Source organism: Eretmochelys imbricata, chromosome 4, assembly GCF_965152235.1.
Source record: "Eretmochelys imbricata isolate rEreImb1 chromosome 4, rEreImb1.hap1, whole genome shotgun sequence".
NCBI lineage: Eukaryota > Metazoa > Chordata > Testudines > Cheloniidae > Eretmochelys > Eretmochelys imbricata.
The window spans coordinates 137884404-137903593 of NC_135575.1; the positions used below are offsets into that span (position 1 = coordinate 137884404).

Sequence of the window (19190 nt, forward strand, 5' to 3'; positions counted from 1 at the left end):
CAAAATAACTGTGACTCCAAGATTAAAAGCTGTTGAGCAGCAAGGGGGAGAAGAAACACATAGTGAAACTTGGGCATATTTCTCACCCAAATAAATCAATCTTAGCTGATCTCCTCAGATGGGCAGCTTCTGATTTTCTGAACTCTCTCCTTCGTTAGGTTTAAGAAATACAAGCAAGCTGGGAGCCATTCCAACTCATTTCGCTTGTCCAATGGCCGAACAGATGACACAGGTGAATCTTTGCCTTCCATTCTCTATGATCCCCCACCCCTGCCCATCCCAGAGAGAATTTGAATTTTGTCTTCCTCTAGGGACTAGTTCATATAACGGGTTAATGAGTTTGCTTCAGCTGCTCAGTTGGTGACATTTTCCATAAGCTCAAGCAGTAGGGACTTGGGCTGTTACAACTGAAAGTCCTGAGTTCAAATTTTGCTGGGTTGGTTATAAAAGACTCAAGGAGCTCATTTGTTAGCTTAACACAGAGAAGGTTGAGAAATGACTTGATCAATCTACAGGTATCTACATGGGGAGCAGAAACTTGATAATAGAATGCTTGCCAATCTAGCAAACAAAAGTATAACAAGAAACACTGCCTGGAAGTTGAAGCTAGACACATTCAGACTTAGAAATAGGCTGCAAACGTTTAACAGTGAGAGTAATTAACTATTGGAACAACCTATCAAGGGTTGTGGTGGATTCTCTGTCACTAGCAATTTTTAAATCAGGGTGAAATGTTTTTCTAAAAGAACTTGCTCTAGTTCAAACAGGAATTAATTCAGGGAAGTTCTCTGGCCTGTGTTATACAGTAGGTCAAACTAGATGATCACAGTGGTCTCTTCTGGGTTTATAATCTATATAGAATGGTACTAAGTGAAGCACCTCTTGTAGTTTTCATTAGACTGGTACAGCTGTCCCGCAGCTTTTGGAGTAAATTACTTTGTCCCCTTTTCTACTGGGATGAAAAAATATGTTGGTTTCCATGTATTGTAGAGATGAATTTGTTTATAAAATATAGCTATACTTCCACTATTCCTCATTGTGCTTGGCTGCAGCTAAACCGAGCTTAGCTGGTTAGCTATTGCATGGGAATCCTCCGAAGAAAAGCTAAATATTTCTTTCTTCTGAGCCATCCCTGCACCAAATACCCCTGGAAGGCTGTTTGGCTCAAGGTGTCGCATTGCCTGCTAGAGCCTGTGGGTTAGTTGACTACATCTCCATATGAAGAATCAATGGCAGAAGTCAGTTCATTTTATGGTAGTTAGGTGCAGTCTTCAGGCTCCTGGGAAGTTGTCTATGCTGCCCTCAGTTGGGTAAAAGTTTCGGCACTGAAAAATATGCGTGCACACATTTTCACAGAATTTTTTTTTTTTTTTTAAATTTTGATCAGCTCTGAGATGGTTTCATTCTGCTTGTTTGCAAAATTGAAATGGTTGATTTTCCAAAGTTTTGCATGGAATCGTTTACCTAAGATGACGTTTCTCAAGTTTTGAAATAAACTGAACGTTTTAAAAAAAAATTTAAAAAACCACAACTCTGCCTAAACCAACTGATCAAAATTAGCAGGAACTCTCCCCTAAATGAGAACAAAACCCAAAGTGGGAAAATTGAAATCCCGAAGATGTCAAGAAAATCAAAATATTTTCATGTTTTTTTTTTTTAAAAAAAGGCTCTTTTGCACTAATCTTTTTTTATTTGAAATAATTTCAAGCAGCTCTACACACTTTGCAGGTTTGATGCTGCAAAGACTGATGCTCGAGCTTATCTTTACACACTGTGAATAGTCTTATTGACTGACTTCAATAGGACTACTCAGTGCATAAAGGTAAGCCTGCGGTCTCCGAGGTACTGCTGCAGGACAAAGAACAATAATAATTGTCTACGTCTTTTCAGGTTTAGGACAAAAGTGATATCTGGCATCACCTTACATAGGAGCTGAGTGTGAGAATATAGGCTATCCTGAGTTAGAAAGGACACCCTCATTTCTCAAACATCAGTTTGAGAAGTAATTTTGTGGCAAGCTGCAATGCGGGGGAAAATTGATCTTATCCGCCTTTTCACTTGTTTATGATGTATGGAAGGCCTGAAAGGGTGGTGGCGGCGGTGTCACGGTTACAGTAGAGTCTGGAGGCCCCCGCCCAAGATCTGGACCCCGTTGGACTAGACACTGTACAAACCCAAGACTCTGAGGTGACTGGAGAAATAGTGACATTATGGCACCACAAATATCAATAGGCAGAAAGCTAGACAACTGAGGAGGGAAGAGATTTACAGGCAGTACAGTGATTTTTTTGTCTCTCATGAAATATTTTCCTGAAAAGCAATTTTTTTCTATTTTCAATTTAAAACTTTCTTTTAATTTTTTAGGTTTTCATTAAACAAAAAAAGGGTGTGTGTTTTGTTTTGTTTTTTTTTTTTTGACAAAATCAAACTTGTTTTGCAAAAATTTCCATTTAGTTGAAAAGGGGTTTTCCCTTGAAAAAAACATTCCAGTGGAAAATGTATGACCACCTATAATAATCAGACAGTTGAAAATTCCTCTTCAGTTTTGTTAATACCTGTTTAAGTCCTGTGACCGACATTTTGGAGAAAAGACATCTTTGTTAAAGTTCCAACAGCCCCTACTGCTTCAATTCAAGGATAAGAGCTGGATAAACCTCTGAGAGACCTTTCAGGAGGTCATCCAGCAAAACCAGGGGAGACCAGCGTAGATGTTTCTGATATTTCTAATCTAAAAAAAATTCAGAAAAAACACACCCTGTTTTATTTTTAAAAATCTGCAACACTTATTTTTTTCCATCCTAAGGTGTCAAAAAAAGGGTACAAGCCCAATTTTAAAAGTCCATTGCAAGTCCCTTTTAAGGCACATGACTGAGAGTCATGACACCTGGCTTCCCTTCCTTTCTCTGCGGTTGACTTGCTTTGTGACTTTGGGCCAAAAGTTACACAGTTGGGTGCCTGAAGTGGTCACCTAAATAAAAGCTGTAATGTGTGCTCTGCGCCTCCGACTTCTGTTTAGGTCCTTGAACTTAAGCGCATCTGCATGGTATCAGAATACCTTTCAGTAGCACATTAAGCCTAAAAATCAGCCTCTGTTTATTTTGATGCTTAAGGTCTCGGCTGTATAAGAAACTTATACTGGTATAAACTAAGCTGTGAATTTAAATTGCTATGCTTACACAGATATAACCCCCATGTGGCCACTCCTACTCTGATGTGAGGGCCTTTTTTTGGCTTAGCTAATGTTGCTTGGAAAACAGTTTCTGCATAACCAAAAAAAGCTACTCTTCTACCAGAGTGCGTGTTTCCATGTGGGAGAGTTGTAAAAGTAGAGTCTATAGTATGACTGATAAAACTTTCCCACACAGACAAGGCCATAGTATGAGTGACTTAACTTCAGGTATCCAGGGTCGAAAATTTAGCCTTGATTGTACTCTGTTGTAGTTCTTTAAAATGGGAACAATAATACCCACCCCACAGGGATGTTGAAAGAGTTACTTGGTTAATGTTTGCAAAGCATTGGGACATCCTTGCATGGCCGATCCTGTAGAAGGAGCAAAGGATAACTGTTATTCTGTCAGAGATGCAAAGTTGTCCTGAGAATTTATCAAACATAATACAGGAGTTCCCTTCGCTCAGCTTTGCCAGGACGATGCCAGTGGAGAAATGAACACAGTTGTAATAGCGTGTGTGATATTGCAGAGCCTCAGAGCATGCCACTGCTTGCCCGATCTCCCAGCACCAACAGGAAGTACCCGCCACTACCTGTGGATAAATTGGAAGAGGAGATTAACCGACGAATGGCAGACGACAATAAGCTCTTCCGGGAAGAATTCAACGTGAGTGCTTTGTTAATCCCTCTCTTCTGAACACTGTTCAGTCATGCCAGGGGATTGCACTGGCTTGAACGATGAAAGGGATGTTTTGTTTACCTGGTAGAAGTACTTACTGTAACAGATTGAGCCAAACCAGTCCAGACTGCCATTCGCCTCTTAAGCTAATCAAGACAGTTTCTCTGTAGCTCTGCAAAGCAAGCAATGTTAGATGTGGTTACAATATTGTAACCAATCTATTGCCCGTTAGGAACTTCACAGTTGTTGCTATGCTGCATGCCAAGGCCACCCAGAACTTCACAGTTACAAGGATAGAATTCTCATCCTCCTGTCTCCTTAGCACAGGCCCCAACTGCTTGAGCTAAAAGGGTAGCTGTTGGAGGTATAGGGCCTATGACCTACAGTGGGGCAGTCTGATCTTATCCAGCGGGCGGCAGTGGTGCACAGACACACCAACCAGTTTTTTAAGGAACAAGTAAGTTGATACATTTCTGGCTGGGCAACATGGGTCAGAAATAGTGAAGAGGGTGTCCCTCCCTTGAAAGAGTACCCTGTTTATGTGGCTGTCGTTCACCCGCCCAGCTGCTCTGGATCAACAGGGCTGCCAGCTTTCCCCAACTTGACCTGCTGCTTGAGCCCCTTCCAGATTCCTTCACTCCCTCTTCCCCTGCATCTTCCTGTTTCCTTTGTTAAAATAAGTCCCTGCATTATTTATTTAAACCCAGGACTTGACAATAATTGTATTTCCATTGGGGGTTCCTCCTTCTCTGTACCATTTGCAGCACTGTTCAGTGTTAGCCATGATGGGATGATTACATGAATGAAGAAGTGTAATTGTGCTGATAAGACAAGATAATGAATAGGTCTCTGTTTCCAGTAATAGGAGTCCAGCTTCAGAAGAGCTGGCCCTGGAGCATCACAAGTGGGATTCCATATTATCTGGGCCTGTAAAGAACTAACGGAAAGCAAGCCATGTCTAGTGATTAGACCGTGGGACTGAGAGTGAGCAGATGTGGAGTCTATTCCCAACTCTGCCCCCTAACTCTGAGTGACCTTGGACAAGTCCCTTCAGCCTTCTGTGTATCCACCTGCAAAGCATAGATAAGAACACCCACTGTACCCCACAGAAGTGGATGAGACTTAATTCACTATTGTTTAGAAAATATTTAGAGACTGACTGCCAGAAACTGGGACTGGGCGACAGTAGATGGATCGCTCGATAATTGTCCTGCTTTGTTCATTCCCTCTGAAGCATCTGGCACTGGCCACTGTTGGAAGACAGGACACTGGGCTAGATGGACCCAGTGTGGTCAGTCTTATGTTCTTAATCTCAAACAGAAGGTGCTATAGACAAGACCCTGTGTATGCTGTGGTTCCATCACTGTGGAACTGGGCTCTAAAATCTAAGCTTAGTTTTTCTAGTCTTTATGGCTGCAAAGAGAACTTTAAAAACATGACATGGATGTTAAAACAGTGCAGTGTTGCCCTCCAGAGTCTACAGACTGCCAAAAACAGGAGCTGTAAGTGAGAGAGAAACTATCCTAATTATTTCAATGTAGTGTTAACTCAGAAACCTAATGGTGACAATTGAAAGATCAGCACTGCTGCCACTTTCGTCACCAGTCATTTCTGCTGACATATCCAGGTATTGGGCTTCTCACAATCCCAAATTGTCTCCCATGCCTCCCAAAGTGCCTGCACTTAGCTGTCCCATGTGCAGTGGCAAAACCTATAGCTTTCCGTGACAACACCACTGATGCAGTTAAACCTTGCCAATAGAAAAATCTGTGGCATGCTGAAAATTAATAATGTAGGGGGCAAAGGAAAATAACTGAATTAAGTATAAAAATAAATTGCTTAGGAGCTGCTGTATTGCATGGATTCTCCATTGTCATGATTAATAAAGAAAATCTTCGAGAACTGCTACAAGATTTTCAACACTGAGTTGCAGAATTTCGGTCCAGTTTTCCCCAGGATACACAGGCCTATAGAATTACAATACCTTACTGTTAGACAAACCCACCAAAATGCCTTGTGCCCTAGCCAAAAATTTCCCCTCTCCCAGCTGCTGTTGGGCCAGTTGGTTGCTGCCTTGCACCACAGAAGTTGCTGCATTTCAGTAATTGGGTATTAGTGTAGTCAGTAAACTTCTTTGGGATCATTTCTGATGAAATGTGAATTGCACCCTGGACTTCTATCCCTAAAGCACAGGCCTCTATCTCTTGAGCTAAAGGAATAACTCTTTAGTTGGTAGCAGCAGTGGGTTCTTATCCTCTTGTGTGGACAGCCAGTAGAGGAAGACACTGAGCTAGTGGGCCACATAAGATCACCAATGCTGAGAAACCCAACTCTTCCTCCCCTCAATCTTAGATACCTGCTTCTTCCCCCAGTTGTGGACGAAATCACATTGTGATCATATCTGATCTACTGTGATTGAAAGTTGTTACCCTCTGCTGCCTATTTGGTGACTTGCATGGAACAACTCGGTAGGTCTCAGCTGGTCTGCATCACAGCAGTAGCACATTTAGCTCCAACTGGCCATCTTGCCAGAGAGGCCCAGGACTGCGTGGGCTGTGGAGAATGAATCCCCTGTGACACCTGGGAAGGGGTCTATCCAGGTCAGGGATGGAGTGAATTGGCAGGGCAGTGTGGGGGAAGCTTACTCAGTTGCTGTTTGTGCTCTATGGAGAGATGACGTTACTTTCTAGGGCTGTCAGGCTGCTATCTTTGAATCAATATTCAATTCACTTGACTGTTTTTTAAAGAAGAAAAGTCCATAGCCCCTGTGCCCAGTATTGGCTCATGGCACCATAGAATGTTCCACCTGTCTGATATGGGGTGGGGGTGACTAATGGGATATGGGGTGACCAGCCATCTCCAAACCCTAATTCAGTCTGATGTATCACTGGTGGCATTTGGGACTGTCAACCTGAGGTAATGGGAAAAGAGCCGAGCTGCACCTACCCTGTCTCGGATGTGCTGATGGGATGGTCTGGCTTGTGTTGGAGGAGGATTTGCTGCCACCTTGTGTTTCTGGATAATATAGCACCTTATTTCATGTTAGGTCGGGGTGGCCAGTCTGTGGCTCCGGAGCCACATGCGGCTCTTCAGACGTGAACATGCGGCTCCTTATCTAGGCACCGACTCCGGGGCTGGAGCTACAGGCCCCAACTTTCCAATGTGCCGGGGGGTGCTCACTGCTCAACTCCTGGTTCTGCCACAGGCCCTGCCCCCACTCCACCCCTTCCCACCCCCTCCCCTGAGCCTGCCGTGCCCTCGCTCCTCCCCACCAGAGCCTCCTGCACACCACAAAAAAGTCGATTGGGAGGTGCTGAGAGGGAGGGGGAGGTGCTGCAACAGGGCTGCCGGTGGGTGGGAGGCGCCAGAAGCAGGGAGGGGGGGCTGATGGGGGGACTGCTGACATATTACTGTGGCTCTTTGGCAATGTACATTGGTAAATTCTAGCTCCTTCTGAGGCTAAGGTTGGCCACCCCTGTGTTAAGTGAAGATTTTCTCCCTGCAAAGAGGCCTGAGCTTGTGTAAACAGTTATCTGAGCCTCTATTCCATCACCTTCCCCTCCATCTAGACAGGCTCATTTTTCATTAACCATTTTGCATCTTGAGATGTTTGTGTTCAGAAATGAATTGCTTCTGTGAATGGTGCTAGCAGAGACATTCTTGCTACTGCAGCATGGCAGGACAGCGAGTATCTACAGATCCTAAAGCACTTCACAAAAGGGACTCAGCATTATTGGAACTATGAAACCCTAATAGCTCATTTGTGCCTCTGGCTTTGGGAGAAGGGATGGGGAGATGGTGGAGGATTGTGAGCCTGAAGTGTAAGGGGGCTTCCACTTGCCATCCTTTCTAAGGGCCTCCCACTGTGCCTATGTGAGAGCTCAACAGAGCAGAGTTGCATTAAGCTGAGCCCTGGCTGTTTCCCATGATCCCTTTGCTGTTACAGGAGCATGTGCTGCCCCTTTGCTCTATGTACCCCCTCCCACTCTTCTCCTGATCTAGCCTGCTTCTCTGAAGGGTACAGGAAGGTGAGCCTTGAGCATTTCACATTGACTTGGAGGGAGGGGAGGGAGGGAGGGAGCAGAGTTTGCCTAGAAGTTAGAGCAGGGGTCTGGGAGCCAGGACTCCTGGGTCCTATTCCTAGCTCTTCCAGTTGTGTCATTTGTGTCTTTTCCATTGTGTCATCTTAGGTGAATCATGTAACCTCTATGCCTCATTTTCCCCCAAATGAGAGGCTACTGACTTACCACCTTTGAGATCTTGGATGAAAGACCCTCAAGATACAGCAGGGTTCATCACTGTATAGAATTGCCTATTGGTTTGTGTTTACTACAATGACATGCTCTTCCCCAACCCTGCGTACAGTGGAAGTATAACAGGAAATCTCATTTCTCCTGCCCTTACAGGCTCTCCCAGCATGCCCCATCCAGGCCACATGCGAAGCTGCCTCCAAGGAGGAAAACAAAGAGAAGAACAGATATGTGAACATTTTGCCCTGTATGTATTTGCTCCCAGTGCGGCTTCATTGAGGCTTGTGTGGGTGGTGTAGCCAAATGCGGCTGACACTGCTGCTGTTGACCTTTTTCTCCATTCTGTATGGCTGTGGTGGACGGAAGTGGGGCGTGTAACAGGCCTGCTGAGCAGCGATTGCTAACTAACAGGAAACCACATACAAGGTGTTGAGTTAAAGCAACAGGAGAGGTGAGGTTGGTTCCCACCACTGTGCAGGCTGCTTCATCCGATCTAGGTCCAGTTAACACATAGTAGAAAGAGCTCCCTGCAGCTGTAGCCCAAGCCGGAAAGACTCAGGCCAGTTTCTATTGGACAGGTGTCCATGCTGTTGTAAAGCCCCTAGTGACAGATAGAGTGGGTCTTGGAGAGTGAACTCCCCTCTCTCTCCTAGAGCTTGTCTAGACTAGGATTTAAAGTGTGGTGTTTGCACTTCTTAGCTAACACACGCTAGCTAACACATTTGAAAAGTCTAGTTTAGACCAGGCCAACTGCCTTTTAACACATGCTAAACTGCTCAGTTTATAGTCTGGAAGGATGCAGGTGTACACCATAGGCAATAGCTAGGGCACAGGTCATGGTGGGAGGTTGAGGAAGATACAAAATTAAACTGGACAGGAGGCCAAGAACTCTCAATTGCCTGAATGTAACTGAAGAGAGACAATGTATTTGCATGGTTGAGGGTTGGATGAGCACTGGGCATGGAACCCTCTTGAATTTATACGCTCTGCAGAATTTATCACATCTCTAGGCTTAAGTACATGATGATTTCAGTGCATAAAGCTTTCAACAAATGCAGTGAAGTGAAACCTTGGGAACCTATCCAGCCAAAGGCTTCCTCTACCTGAAGCACCAATTAGATAATCAGCTTCCCCGGATATAGAAGTTCATTAACATCTATTTAGTTTTTAATGCATAGTTTTGATTTTTCTCTAGATGATCATTCCAGGGTTCATCTGACTCCCATCGAAGGTGTCCCGGATTCTGATTACATTAACGCCTCCTTCATTAATGTAAGTTCTGGCATGGACTTTGTTACTGATTGGTTTGAAGGGTACCTGGTCCTGTGATGGCCTGTTTCGCTTGGAGTGAGGCTAGCCATTAGGCATGTGCCTTACGTGGAGTGTGGTTATAGTCGGGAAAGGGACTGCTAAGAAATGGCCCCTTGGTACTGCCTCTCTCTCTTCCTCTCTGACTCATGTCTGCTTAGTTCACTGGCCAAGCGTTGTGATGGTGTTGTCAGTGCTGTAGCGTCCATACAGCTTTGGGACAGGGAGCTGTGTTCTGTTCTGCCTCATACATCCACAAAGGGAATGTGGTCTTAGAGCAAGGGGCTGAGAGCCAACACCGCTGTTCCTTGCTCTGCCGCTAATCTGCTGTGTGACCTTGGTCACGTCTCTCTGTGCCTTTGTTTCCCCATCGATAACACCTAACTCACTGCGATGTTGTGGAGCTTAGCTTTAATGTTTGGAAAGGGCTTTGTGGTCATCCCTGGTTGAAAGACAAATTTTAAGTGAAGGTGATCAACCATTGGAACAAACTCCCCGGGGAAGTGGTGGATTCTCCATCTTTTGATGTCTTCAAATCAAGACTGGATGCCTTTCTGAAAGACACGATTTAGTCAAGCAACCAATTACTGGGCTCAGTGCAGAGGTAAATGAGTGAAGTTCTCTGGCCTGTGTTATTCAGGAAGTCAGACTAGATGATCTCATGGTCCCATCTGGCATTTAAAATCTATAAATTACTGAGGACCCAGTCGTGCAATCCCTCCATGTTCAGAGCTCCCTTTGTAGCCAGGGGAAGCCATGCAGCCAAAGGGCTTGCCGGATCGGGAACAAAGTGCATAAAAAACCAACCAGCTGGCCAGCTAAATTCTGCTTACAGCACCTTTGGGCCTGCTCTGCTCCCATTAGAGTCAATGGAAGTTTTGCTGTTGACTCAGATGGGATAAGGAGATCATGGCTTTTGCTAGTGAAACATGGTGATGTGGATAGAAAAAACAGCTTGATTTTCAGATGTCAGGTTGAGTTTGCAGCCCCATTTCCTTAACATATATGTTTTGATGCATGAAATGCTTCCCTTTCTGTGACAGGTCATTGAGTGAGCAGTTAATCCAGAGTCCTGTCTATCGAGTTACTCCCAGAGCTCAGTTTCCCTTTAAATAAACAATAAAGCATAATCATTGCACAAATGAGTGTTACTAGAGAGAAGAGGGATGATCTTGTGGGTAGGACACTGGCCTGGGACTCAGGAGATTTGGGTTCAATTGCTCTCTCTGCCACTGACTTCCTATGTGACCTTGAGCAAGTCATTTAATATGTGCCTCAGTTTCCCATCTGTATAATGGAGATAACAATACTTTATTTTCTCCCACTGTTTGTCTGTCTAGATGGTAGATTTTTCAGGGAAGCGACTGTTTTACAATGTAAATGTACAGCACCTAGCCCAACAGAGCCCCACATCATTTGGGACCTATTGGTGCTAACGTAATACAGATAATTAATAGTAGCAATAATAACTACTAAGAGGAGCAATATGTACTCCACGTATTTTAAATGGAGTATTAATGCACCAAAAGAAAAGCAAGGCGATGCAGGAATGGTTTTCAAAACGTGAAATCCATTTTATTCTCTCCAAAATACAAATTATAATCAACAAGAAAAGCAAAGAACCCTTTAAACACTCTAGCCAGGAGCCTGTAGGGTATCTGCTGACTTGTATGGGCGCTGAGTGGTGCTCAGACTGTGGTATCTGAGCTCAGCTCTGAGGTTATCACATATCACTATGCCTGTGCTTTGGGGGAAATTACTTATTTCAGGCCATTTGATGGGCAAATTCAATGACTTCCCGGATCATACAAGGCCAGACTGTGCTCCCTTCAGGGAGGGGATCCTCTGGTCATGGTCCTTGCCTGGCTCGGGCACCATTTCTCCAACCAGAGCCTGCTGGGCCCATGCTGATGGGTTTGGGAATTGGACTGGTTGTTGGGAAGAGTGGGCAGGTCAGCAATGGAGTAAGTGAATGTCAGTTCAGTTTATTAACCACTTGGTAACATGTCATGATTCTTGGTCTCCCGTATACTCTGCTGTACTGCATTCTTAGCACGTCTGCTTATGCATGGGGTCAGGGATTCCAAAAGCCTTTCTCTGCACTTCCTGCTAGAAGCATACCCAGCAACAGGCTGCTATAACAGAGCACTTCCAGCTGCTGACCCATTCCACGTATAAAGCCTAGCACCATCTACTGGTGGAATAATGTATAATGTTTGTAATACCACTTGTCATCCCAAAGGATTCCCAGTTTAGTTTGCAATTTTAGGAGAGATTAGGTTAGGGGAGAGAGAGTTTGTAAAATGCTATAGGATCCTTCAAGATGAAAGTTTTTGCATTATAAATATGGATCACTTCACCCACCATGGGACTGTAGCCATCTCTGGGGTGCAACACATTAACTGCTTTTTAACAGCTTACAGCTGGATGAGAAGAAAATGAAGAACACTGTATGCAACTGAAACTGCATTGTGATTGCTGCTAATGGGGAAAGATTTTCTTCAACTCTGAGAGCTAGGATAAACAGGTCACTGCAGCACTAATACAAGGGTCAGCAGAGTTGAGAGCGTGATGCTGTGTGCTCTCAAAATGCACAGTGAAGGGCATCCTTGTATGTTTGCTGATGTGAACACAGGGCACAGTGCTAGAGGGAGGCTGAGATGCACCCAGCTTTGTCTTGGAGGAGGGCTGCTCTTTCATTGTGATGTTCCTTTCTCGTTTTGTGTCTCTGCAGGGGTACCAAGAAAAAAACAAGTTTATTGCTGCACAAGGTAAAATCACTAGTTACTGTGTCAAGACAGCATCAAGCTGATGGGGTAATTCTTCCCTGTTCTATGAAATTGTGAAATTTTACCAGTGGCTCAACAGCCCTGGATCCATCATCTTGGTCAAAATCCAGGGAGTCTGAGATGGAAATGTAGGAAATGCCATAGTATGGACAGATTGTAAGCCCATGTACAAGTTCAGTGCTGGATGTGTCAAAGGAAGGTATTGAACTCCAGGAACCTATCTCTGCAGTACTGGATCTTAGGGAGGAAGTCAAGAAAGTCCCTTCTTGACCTCAGCTGGTGGTCACCTTGTGCCCTGAAGTATGAGGATCATGGGTACTGTGACAAAGTTCCTCCTCCACCTTTGTGGGTCTTGCACTTATTGGCAGATTTGCTCGCCTTGGAGATTCATGGCAGCCCTCAATTTGGCCGTTTTCGTGAACCCACAGCTCAGCTCCTCCGGTATCAAGTAGGGAGTTGTGGGGGATGGAGGGAACCCGGGCCTGCCCTCTACTCCGGGTTCCAGCCCAGGGCCCTGTGGATTGCAGCTGTCTACAGTGGCTCCTGTAACAGCCGCGTGACAGCTACAACTCCCTGGGCTACTTCCCCATGGCCTCCTCCCAACACCTTCTTTATTCTCACCACAGGACCTCCCTCCTGGTGACTGATAATGCTTGTACTTCTCAGTCTTCCAGTAGTACACCTTCTCGCTCCCAGCTCCTTGCATGCACATCACAAACTGAAGTGAGCTCCTTTTTAAACCCAGGTACCCTGATTAGTCTGCCTTAATTGATTCTAGCAGCTTCTTGATTGGCTGCAGGTGTTCTAATCAGCCTGTTCGCCTTAATTGTTTCCAGAAAGTTTCTGATTGTTCTAGAACCTTCCCTGTCACTTTACCCAGGGAAAAGGGACCTACTTAACCTGGGGCTAATATAGCTGCCTTCTATCACTCTCCTGTAGCCATCTGGCCTGACCCTGTCACAGTACTTAAAATCCCATGTCCCTGCTAGTGTAACTGCCTGGCTGTTGTGATTCATATAGGCCTGTAACCCTTTCTGGTGTAAACTGTTGGAATCTCAGTTAAATCTCATAATAAAAACACAGGAATCCTCTGATGTGAAGACAGTTTCAGGCTTATTTGGTCTAATCTCCACTCCTTTTGTACATCAGTAGACAATGGTGTATCAACAGAGAAAAACTTAGTTGCAACATTCACTATGGCAAGACTTTTCCTTCATGACAGGGGGAGGAGTGCTGGAGACTAACAGGTGGGCTAGTTTCTCAAATCTTGCCAAACCCTGCTGGTCTCCCACCCCCACAAGCCACTCTAGAGCGGGGTTGTGCACCATCTGTACCTCCTTGGCACTGGTGGATTTGCAGCATTGTATGTGGTACTAACCACTTTGCTGCGTGCCCAGCAGACTGTGGCCCTAAAGCCATGGGAGGATCATGCAAGTAAAGGAGGCAGCTCTGGTGTTGTAGAGTGTGTCGCAGCTCCTACCCTACCCATCGCCCTTTATCCCTGCTACTGGCATAGGGGGCTTCTCTACAAGCTGCTGATCACCACTTGCTGTAACAATCCCATGGGCCGGTGGCAACTGTTGTAACTTGGAGCAGTCTTACAGCTAGGTAATGTTAGAGGATGGGCCTGCCATTCAGCCAGCCCAGCGTAAGAGATGGCAAAGCCTGTGCTGTGTGTTGCCCAGCCATAGCCTGGAGTTTGGGTCATGATGTTTAGGTACAGTTCAGCAGCTTGTCTGGTGCGCAGTCAGTAATGACTCTTATGAGAGAGCCCTGCAAATCTGCACATATCTGCTTTATAGCCGCAGATATCCGCATCCGTGGACCATTTTTGCAGATTGCAGATCGGATGCAGATATAAATTTTGTATTGGCGCAGGGCTCTACTAATGAGGATCAAATTTAGGGAAGATCTTGCAGTTAAAGCACAGGACTGGTGATCAGGATTCCTAGGTTTTGTTTCTGGCTCTGCCACAGATTCCCTTTGTGACCTTGGGCAAGTCATTTCATTGATCTGTGCCTCAGTTTCCCCCTCACATTTATCTTAGCTTGCATTGCTACAAATGTAATTACTGGTCATAAAATGTATCCAGTCCCTTTTAAAAATACAGCAATATATTAGAGGAATTTGAATGCCCTTTGCTGCCACTTAGTGGGAAAAAGTGGAAAACCTATTACATTGCTGCACAGTCATTACCAACTCTGTATGTGCCTCTCCCTGCTGGTTTTTACTAGGAGAAAATCTGGCACTGGCTGGATGACGTTCCCTTCCAGTGCGTAATACCTGTGTTTGGTCTTTGTCTTTTTAGGACCAAAAGAAGAAACAGTGAATGATTTCTGGAGAATGATTTGGGAGCAGAACACAGCGACAATAGTCATGGTGACTAACCTGAAAGAGAGAAAAGAGGTGAATGTCAGGGAATACTATTCACATGGACACATTTACCCTGCTGTGATGGTGAATGGAGGCCTGGGGAATTCCTGGGCTTGCCACACCCTGGACAAGCACATGAAAACTGGGCAGCTAGGCAAGCGGTTACTTCACTTGTAGGTGCCCATGGAAACAAAGCCACTAGAAGGGCTGTCTGTGAGATTGAACATGGGACTTCTGGATCTAAAAGCATAAGCCTCTACTGCTTGCACTAAAAGACCCCATCCATTAGCCTGCAGACAGTAGTAAACTTTTACACTTATATATATGACCCAGCCACTAGAGAGGGACAAAGAGTTGCACATTAGCTTGGGTTATCCATGTGTTGGGGTCTGCAAGTATAACTCATACATGAGATTCTGCAGATTTCCCCATAGCTCCCCTGCCCTTAACAGATGTGACAAACATGCACTCCACACACAAGGAAGCAAACAGGGCCTTCTCTGATCCCATTGAAGCTGTTGGCCAAACTTCCCTTGTCTTCAACAGGAACAGGATAGGGGACCAGATCTTCAGCTGGTGTAAAACAGTATAACTCCATTGACTTCATTAGAGCCAATTTACACCAGCTAAGGATCTGATCCAGTGTGTTTATTTTTGTTACAATTCAGCTGTAAACTCATAGGGCCCAGTTCCACACTGTGTTATTGCAGTGTCACTGCTGGGCTCCCTGGGGAATTGGTCTAATCCAAGATGGCAATTCCCAGGTATTTTTACTAGGCTCATCCTTGGGTCTCTAGACACTGGGCTTTCATAGATTCCAAGACCAGAAGGGACCACTATGATCCTCTAGTCTGACCTCTTGTATAACAGAGGCCAGAGAACTTCCCTGAAATAATTCCTTGCCTTGCTTTTGTGTCATTTCTCTCCAGTGCAAATGTGCTCAATACTGGCCAGATCAGGGCTGCTGGACTTATGGAAACATCCGGGTGTCTGTGGAGGATGTGACTGTCTTGGTTGACTACACAGTGCGAAAGTTCTGCATTCAACAGGTACCATGGTTCACTTACTCCCCTTCGCTTCCCCACTACCCTCACTGCTTTCCATCACAGAAAGCAGGAAAGAATTAAGGTGCTCCTGCCTGTAGCGAGGATTGTCTGACTCACTACAAAGCCCCAAACTTTCACAATGTCCCCTAGGGACATGTTCTCGCTCGGGATCGGCAGGTTGGGACGCTTTGTGTGCCTCTTTGAAGGACATGGTCATGGTAAAAATTATACACTTCCTGTGTTATTAATTGTGCCCTGAGTTTTGAGAGTGACATAACTAGAGTCCTCACTCCGTTTTCACCATAGCTTTTTGCACTTAACTCAGCTTAGTTATTTAAGGCCACCTCCTCAGCTGGTGTAAATCTGCATCACTCTGTTGGAGCCATTGGAGATGTACGGATTTACACCAGCTGAGGATCTGAGGATGGGCCAGCGTTGCTTTAATACTTAGCATACACAATTTTACATGTGTATTTACATGTGCAGTTACCACAGTTGCATGTGGAAGTGGGGCAGGCGTGCACCCGAATAGGGCAGTAAGGGCCTAAATATCCTCCTTGTGCATGCAGTTTCCCAGTGTGTACACACTGCTACAGTCATGCACTTGTTTGTGTATTTTTGCACCTGGGCCCTCACTCTCTTGTTAAGGAGCATGTAGCTGTGTGCGCTTAGCAAAATGTCAGACATCTCAGGAGCTGAGATGGAATCCAAAGCTGCAGTTATTTTTTCCCTCTATTTTTATGGCCTCACTTATTATAGAATCTGAACACCTCATGATCATTAATGGAGTTTATGCTCACAATCCCCCAGTGGGGCAGGGCAGTGCTATTATGGGGCACTGAGGCACAGAAAGTAAGTAACTTGTCCAGTGTCACACAAGCAGTCTGTGGCAGAGCTGGGAATTGATCTTGGATCTCCTGAGTCCCAGTCCAGTGCACTGACCACAGGCTCATCCTTTCTGTGCTTGGCGCCTCTCTACCCTTTATACAGTTAGGACAGATGTTAACAGGAGAGCGGTGTGAAACATTTACAGTGGAATTGGAACAGTGAAAGTGTGCCCCATTATGAATCTTAAGTCCTGCTAAGTGAGCCACTCTGGAGAATACTGGGTTACTCTGTGCCTTCAGGTTGTGTAGGAGTGAAACGCAGCACTTTTGACCTGGTTTGATTCAGCTTGAAACACAAAGTGAAATTCCTGGGGTGGTAGCCAAGCAGTCAGCAGGATTCCTGACCACCCCAGATGTTGTGCTCTGCGTTTGAAGTCTCCATTGGCACCACCTTATTGAGAATGCACTACAGGAAAACTGCAGGCTCCAAAACGCATTAGAGGAATTGTGGGGCCCATCTAGTTTCTGCCCCCTTCCTCAGTAAACACCAGGAGAGACAGCCTCAGCTAGAAGAGATTGGCCTACCTCCACTGACTTCAGTGTAGCTGAGACTCTGGTCCTAGGATTTTAGAAACACTGAGGTATAAGCTGAGCAGTTCCTTGAGATTTCATAGCCTTGGAGTTTGGGGCATTAGTAGGGTGTAACACCTGATTTTCAGCCATCAGGCCTTTAGAACCAACCCTGAATCCCAAAACCAGTTCCAACCCCGCTGAACTTTAGGGTTGCCTGAACCCTGGACTGGAAGCTCCTCTCTGCTCTTGGTCCCTGGGGGAAGGTAATGAAGCTGAGTGTCTGACAGTAACCAAGGCGTGTGCTCTCCCCACAGGTAGGTGATGTCACAAACAAAAAGCCTCAGCGCCTGGTGACCCAGTTCCACTTCACCAGTTGGCCTGACTTTGGGGTCCCCTTCACCCCTATCGGGATGCTGAAGTTCCTGAAGAAGGTGAAGATGTGTAACCCCCAGTATGCAGGAGCGATAGTCGTTCACTGCAGGTGAGTCCAGGGCCACATCTCCCAGAGAGCCCTCCCTCCCTCCCTGCTCCATGTATCTCTGCCTGACAGCTCTCGGGGGTTATCCAGAGAAACCTGTTCTATCTCCTGCAGAAGGTTGCCAGGGGCAGACAGAGGGGGTCCTGGATTCACTGCATGAGTGCAAGCAACAGCCATAGTTATGCATAAATCACATGCACGGGGAGCTGGGACTAGAGCCCTGCCCTTTCACCTCCGAAAGCACAGGCCTCGCGTGAGCCATGTGACCAAAGAAGATGGCCTGTGGCTAGCAGGAGTAGTAGTAATAGCTCACTTGGCTGCTCTGTGGACACAGCCACCGGGGGTAATATCACAGCAGGCTATAACATTCCAGCATCCTGCATTTGAGATTTGGGCTTTAACCGTTACTGGAGTGGATCCCAGGCAAAGCAAGGAGCTCCAGGCTCTCTCTCTACCTGGAATAACAAAGAAGCTGCAGAGCTTGCCTGGGGAATATCCACCATATTTGATATATAGCTTCCACATCCTCCTGTTCTCGAGCACTGCCAGGGAGGGTGGGAGCCAGCCAGGCACCTTGACTTGCTCAGGGTCATGGTGGCAAGTGAGTGGCAGAACCAGCAATTGGACCCAGCTCTCCTGACTCACATTCCCCTGCTCTGGCCATGAGACAATGCTGTCTGTAATGCTGTTCACTTCTGTAGCCCCTTTACCCTTCACAAACTATAAAGACCCAGCGGAACTGATATGCAGCCACCTCTAGAGAGGAGTGTGGCAGCCGGTGTAACAGGGTGAGCTAGAGATGATGTGACTGAGGACGTTGGGCAAATCCCTCTTGCAGGACGCACACACACACACACACTAGTGCATGGTACTCCATGCGTCTCCCTCAGGCTCCCTGACAAGACTCAAACGTGTTGGAACTAGTGCGAGGATCCACCCTGAGCCTCTTCAGCTCTACATGCTCTTCCATGAAAAGTTCCCACAAGTCTGACCTTCCCTTGGGCTCATCTCTCCCTTGATGCATTGAGAGCTGAGCACTGAGAACAGGAACCCAAAGCATGGACAGAGCCAGAGAGAGGAGCGATGGAGCTGGGCTCTGGCCTGTCAGAGTGACTGGCTGCCATGGGCCTACCCCTGTAGGGGAGAGGGCAGGCTGGAAGGAAGCTGGGGGCAGAGGACAGCCAGGCAACATCCACAGGCAGGACTTCAAGACGCTACCAGTCTGAATCGACTCTGGGGTTCACTGTGGGCTGCTCTGTGCTCTCATGCACTCTGAGTCCCAGGGGGTGGGATTGTTGGAGTCTAGAAATGTCTGTCTCAGCTGTAGCCTTTGGACCCTAGAATAGCCCCTGTTGTAGTTGGGTACAAGTTCGAGCTCCCTTCTTCTTTCTTGTCTGGAATGGATTGAGCTGCTTGCTGTCTAGGGTGAGTTGTTGTAGCCTCTTGGCTCTTTCTGTTGCTTTGTGCAGCAGCTAACCTTCCCTGAGCAGGCGTGGGGCAGTGGAAGGGGCCACACTCCAATGCCAGCTGCACTGACTGCTTGTTCCTCTGGTGTTACAGCGCCGGGGTAGGACGCACAGGCACTTTTATCGTCATTGATGCCATGCTGGACATGATGCATGCAGAGAGGAAGGTGGATGTGTACGGTTTTGTGAGCCGGATCCGGGCTCAGCGCTGCCAGATGGTACAGACCGATGT

General features: G+C 46.2%; 1 protein-coding gene across 3 annotated transcripts in view; it reads left to right on the forward strand.

Annotated features, from left to right (window-relative positions):
* PTPRA (protein tyrosine phosphatase receptor type A) overlaps positions 1 to 19190 on the forward strand; it is a 258757-nt gene that overhangs the window by 223107 nt on the left and 16460 nt on the right. For all 3 annotated transcript variants that reach the window (XM_077816029.1, XM_077816026.1, XM_077816027.1), the window contains 9 exons: positions 159 to 232; positions 3700 to 3836; positions 8255 to 8345; positions 9294 to 9370; positions 12141 to 12177; positions 14504 to 14601; positions 15498 to 15617; positions 17329 to 17495; positions 19053 to 19188. In XM_077816029.1, the coding sequence (XP_077672155.1) occupies positions 159 to 232; positions 3700 to 3836; positions 8255 to 8345; positions 9294 to 9370; positions 12141 to 12177; positions 14504 to 14601; positions 15498 to 15617; positions 17329 to 17495; positions 19053 to 19188 (937 nt within the window). The remainder of the gene's footprint in view (positions 1 to 158; positions 233 to 3699; positions 3837 to 8254; positions 8346 to 9293; positions 9371 to 12140; positions 12178 to 14503; positions 14602 to 15497; positions 15618 to 17328; positions 17496 to 19052; positions 19189 to 19190) is intronic.